The 5,343-nt window shown below is 40.7% G+C and overlaps 1 protein-coding gene across 2 annotated transcripts in view; it reads left to right on the forward strand.

The window, feature by feature from the left end:
* Positions 1 to 5,343, forward strand: part of RBM28 (RNA binding motif protein 28) — a 35,646-nt gene that overhangs the window by 8,048 nt on the left and 22,255 nt on the right. For both annotated transcript variants that reach the window (XM_011995918.1, XM_011995919.1), the window contains 2 exons: positions 1,658 to 1,730; positions 4,099 to 4,208. In XM_011995918.1, coding sequence (XP_011851308.1) covers positions 1,658 to 1,730; positions 4,099 to 4,208 — 183 coding nt within the window. The remainder of the gene's footprint in view (positions 1 to 1,657; positions 1,731 to 4,098; positions 4,209 to 5,343) is intronic.

Here is a 5,343-nt window from a genome sequence, read left to right on the forward strand (position 1 = left end):
GGCTAGTTTTTTGTATTTTTTTAGTAGAGACGGGGTTTCACCATGTTAGCCAGGATGGTCTTGATCTCCTGACCTCGTGATCTGCCCGTCTCAGCCTCCCAAAGTGCTGGGATTACAGGCTTGAGCCACCGCGCCCGGCCTTTCTTTTCTTATAAGCACAGCACTCCTATCAGATTAGGGCCCAACCTTAAGACCTCTTTTAGCTAGCCTCAGTTACTTCCCTAAAGTCTCTGTCTCCAAATATAATTACATTTGGGGTTGGGCTTCAGTGTATAAATTTTGGGGGAACACAGTGCATTCCATAACAAGGACCTCTTTGAACATGTTGTAAAACTTTAGCCAATCCTTATTGCTACCTTTATTGAGAATAAATTCAACTTGTTTATTGAGGAAGGCAGGTCATTACAGAATGAGAAATGGCTAATAACTGGTTCTTTGATTTGTCTGGGTGGAGATTTTTATTTCAGCTATTTTTATTCTGATTCCATTTCAGTAAGTCTGGCATGTTGGTTTGACCACATAAGAAATCTAAGGAAATAAACTTTTTCTGTGAGGAGAGAATGGTATACACCTTAGAATCAAAGAAGCTTTTACACTGAAGGGACTCTGAGATCCTGTATTCTACAACCCACAGTCAGCTGTCTCATGCCGTTCTTTCACCTGAAAAACTTATAGGACAGATAAATGATAATGATTAAAAGTTAATAAAAAACACAATACAGAAGAATGTAATACATAAAGTAAAAGTTCCTCACCAATACCCACAATTCCCCAAAGTAATCACTGTTGTTTCTTGTGTATTCTTCCAGATATTTTCTTTGTATATATAAGCATATATGTCTGCTCTTGAAAACAAACAGTGCGTCCCCCTTATACGCAGATCCTGAGCTTCTTAGGGAGCTTCCCCAGAGACAACCAAGGTTATTTGTTTCTTGTGTATCTAGAGATATTTTAATACATTTATAAGCAAAATGCACACATATACATTCAAAATATAGTGTATTTTATAATTTGTGTGTGACTGTATGTGTATGTTTTTTCCTCAAAGTTTCCCATGTCCTATCCAGTATTTCCAGAAAGTTTACACTGTCATAGTAGTATATGGGAATGTCTTTTTCCCATACCCTTACCACATTGGATTCCATCAGTCTTTTTGATTTTGCAATCTATTGGTGAAACATAGTATCTCATTTCTTGTGCTATGTTTTCTTTAATTAAGAGTGAGTTTGAACATCTTTTCATGTACTTAACTTGTTCTTTGTCTATTTTTATTTTTATTTATTTATTTTTTTTGAGACTGAGTTTCGCTCTTGTCACCGTGGCTGGAGTACAATGGCTCAATCTCGGCCCACTGCAACTTCCACCTCCCATGTTTAAGGGATTCTCCTGCCTCAGCCTCCCGAGTAGCTGGGATTATAGGCGCCTGCCACCATGCCTGGCTAATTATTGTATTTTTAGTAGAGACGGGGTGTTCTCATGTTGGCCAGGCTGGTCTCGAACTTCTGACCCCAGGGGATCAGCCCACCTCAGCCTTTCGAAGTGCTGGGATTACAGGCGTGAGCCACTGCACCAGGCCAATCTTTATAACTTAAGAAGTTAGCTCTTTGTCATGTGGCTTACACTAATCTCTTTCAGTTTGTTTTTCTTTTTACCTTAGCTGTGCAAGTCTCAAACAAAAAGAAGAGGAAATTACCCTCTGATGTGAATGAAGGGAAAACTGTTTTTATCAGGTATGTCTTTCTGTCTCCAGAATTGCTTTTGCATGGTCTTCATAAATCTCTCCTCCTTCTCCTCCTTTTCCTTCTCTTTTTGGCACTAGTTCAGTTACCTAGCCCAGAAAATTAGATCAAGCACATCTGGTCCCAGGAACATACCAAACAATGAGAAATGTAGGACAATCAGAACTATAACACAGAAGACAGATAGCATGGGTCCTGACATCATGTCTTCATTTAGATTTCATGCTCTGTGATTGGGTTGGCATCATTTGGAAGAAATCAGTTCAACTGTTAGAAACGTCTTGCTTCCAGCCTTTGTTTTAGGGGGAGTGCTGGGGAGGTGTGACACTGCTTGTCTCAAATGATTTCTCTCTTTATGCCTAAATTATCTTCTGATGCAGTGTCCAGAATAAAGTAAGGCATCTCATCTGTTTCCAGGAAAACTGGGTGGGAGTGGGGGTGGAGATAGGCTTTATTTCATGTTGCTGTTGCTGTTTAGCTCTACTGACTGCAATAGATTGCTGCTTTATAAGGTCAGGATGTCTTCAGTATACCTCAGGCATGCCTTCTAGCCCTTCTGAAGTACCAGTGTACTAGGGTCATTTGCATCTGATTTTAGAGGTGTATATTTTATCTTCTTGTACAATCTTTTAAAATTATTTTCTTGGGTGTGGTGGCTCAGGCCTGTAATATCAGCACCTTGGGAGGCTGAGGCAGATGGATCACTTGAGGGCAATTCGAGACCAGCCTGGCCAACATGGTGAAACCCCGTTTCTACTAAAAATACAAAAATTTGCCATGCATGGTGGCATGCACCTGTAATCCCAGCTACTCGGAAGGCCTGAGGAACGAGAATCGCTTAAAACCCAGAGGTGGAGGCTGCAGTGAGCTGGGGTTATGCCATGGCACTCCAGCCTGGGTGACAGAGCAAGACTCTGTCTAAAAAAAAAATGTTTTCTTACACAATTTATGTTCATTCTAGGAAATTGATGAAATACATGAGCAAAAAGTGAAAAAAATTAACCTTAATCACTACTCAGAGAACACCTACACTACATGCCCACATCATAAAGATTCACAGGGGTGAATTTATACATGCTATACTGAAGCCCATTTTCTCACCTAACTGCATGTCTTTCCATGTATCTTAAAATTTGTATTATTTGGAACTGCCATATAAATAATTTTGTATTCGTGGAAGATCTGTCTAACAGGAAGGAAGAAATGTCACAGTGAAGAAGAAGCCTGTGACCTCAGTACTAAGGATACCATTCCTTATACACCTTTTAATTAATAAAGAACTTAGGGAAATAAAGGGGTGGAAGAGAGAAAACCATGTCTATCATGAGGCAGATTAAAAGAAATAATGTAGCTAGGATATGTCTTATTGCAGAAAACCTTTTTTGTCTGGGTTATCCATGAAATAGAATCATTCATGGGGCTGTTCAGTGCATTTAAGAGAAGTAAAATTACAGATACTTATTAGGGACTGTTTTTCTTACCCCGGAAGGATTTACATAGTTGGGGAAATGAGGAATCTTTATACTGTGTTGAAATTTTAGGACAACAAAATTTCCTTCCAACATTTTTTTTAATCCCATCGAGAGAAGTAAGTAGTTTTCTTTTTTTGGACTTCGTAAATTTTACTGTATTTGCTTTTGTGTTACTGTTTTGAAGGATTTTTCTGACTTTAGTAAGATTTTAACTGAAGCCTGGATTTAATAGCAACACAGAGGGAAAAATGGCTAATTGAGAGAGAGAATTTTACTTTTCTCACTAGTCTGCTGTGAGTCTTCTAGTTTATAGTAACAGAAATGAATTTTGGTCAATTTAAGTGAAAGAAGAGGGTTTCAGAATCAAAGTTGTCAAAGAGCAAGCCTCAGGAAGAGGCTGAAAATCTGGGCAGTTCTGGGGCCCTAGGTGATAGAGGCTGTGGGTCTTTTCTCTGGGGACACCACTTTTTTTTTTTTTTTTTTTTTTTAAAGGTGTAGCATATATTCTGTAAAGTACATTAAGCATATAGCTCAGTTATAATTTTATGTGTATACATCCATGTAGCCACCACCCAGATCAAGATGTAGAAATTTCCAGCACCTCAGAAGTTTCCCTGGCGGGGGGCACCACTGTTTTGAAATGAATCTTTACCTGCAGTTTCTGGTCTTTGTATGTGTCTGTTTATGTTTTCAGATTCCTGAGAAAGAGAACCTCCTTGACAAAGGAAAGTCAGTTGGGGCCAAGGGTCACTGGGGGCCATCCCTGTGTATTAGTGCTATTTCTGAACAAGGGAGAGTTGATATCTAACTCACTTACATTGTCCTGGAACACAGGATCTCACTTATGTAATTGACCTTTCTTGTGATCATCTGGTTATCTTCCATAGAAATCTGTCCTTTGACTCAGAAGAAGAAGACCTTGGGGAGCTTCTCCAACAGTTTGGAGAACTCAAATATGTCCGCATTGTCTTGCATCCAGACACAGAGCATTCTAAAGGTATGTGTTGTCAGCTGGCCAGGCCCTAAAAGGGTTGAGACCGCTGCAGTGGGCACTGACTAGGTTACGAGAGCATAATGTATGCCATTTCGAAGGTTTCACGGTCCATCCAGCCCAGGTTTCAGGGTTCTATAAAAGTACCAGGGATGCCAGGCACAGTGGCTCACGCCTGTAATCCCAGCACTTTGGGAGGCCGAGGCAGGCAGATTGCCTGAACTCAAGAGTTCAAGACCAGCCTGGGCAACACGGTGAAACCCCATCTCTACTAAAATACAAAAAATTAGCTGGGCGTGGCAGCGTGCACCTGTAGTCCCAGCTACTTGGGAGGCTGAGACAGGAGAATTGCTTGAACCCGGGAGGTGGAGGTTGCAATAAGCCGAGATCACGCCACTGCACTCCAGCCTGGGCCACAGAGCAAGACTGTTTCAAAAAAAAAAAAATGTACCAGGGACATCCTGAGGTTGTCTTTAATGGTGTCAAACTCAGTCTCTTTAATGGTGCTGCTAGCCATAATTTTATCTAAGCTTTTTAAGCCCTTGCTTATTTACTTTAGGGTAATGAATTCCATTTTTGCTCTTTGCATTTCAAATGTGATAGTATCTCATGGGTACTAATCACTCCACATTGCTTGAAATTACCAGGATATTTTTTTTTTTCCTATTGCTTTTGTTAGAGGTAGAAGCTGATAGAGAAACTCTGTTGCAGTGGCAGTGGTTACAAGGAAAACTATGTTGCAGGAGTGCTGCCTTAGGTTTTTTTTTCCTGAAAGCTATCTCTTTTGAGTTTTAAGGGTTGACCATTCTTCATTCTAGTATACTGTTGTTAGGTAAGCATCTTTCCAACCCATTCATAATCTTTGATTTCACCTATTGCAGTCATTCTCCTAAAGCACTAAGTTCTTCCTTTTTTTTTTTTTTTGAGACAGAGTCTTGCTGGCTCTGTTACCCAGGCTGGAGTGCAGTGGCGCCATCTTGGCACACTGCAAGCTCCGCCTCCGGGGTTCACGCCATTCTCCTGTCTCAGCCTCCTGAGTAGCTGGGACTACAGGCACCCGCCACCGCGCCCAGCTAATTTTATTTTTGTATTTTTAGTAGAGATGGGGTTTCACTGTGTTAGCCAGGATGGTCTTGATCTC

Source organism: Mandrillus leucophaeus, unplaced genomic scaffold (assembly GCF_000951045.1).
Source record: "Mandrillus leucophaeus isolate KB7577 unplaced genomic scaffold, Mleu.le_1.0 Scaffold5, whole genome shotgun sequence".
Taxonomy (NCBI): Eukaryota; Metazoa; Chordata; class Mammalia; order Primates; family Cercopithecidae; genus Mandrillus; species Mandrillus leucophaeus.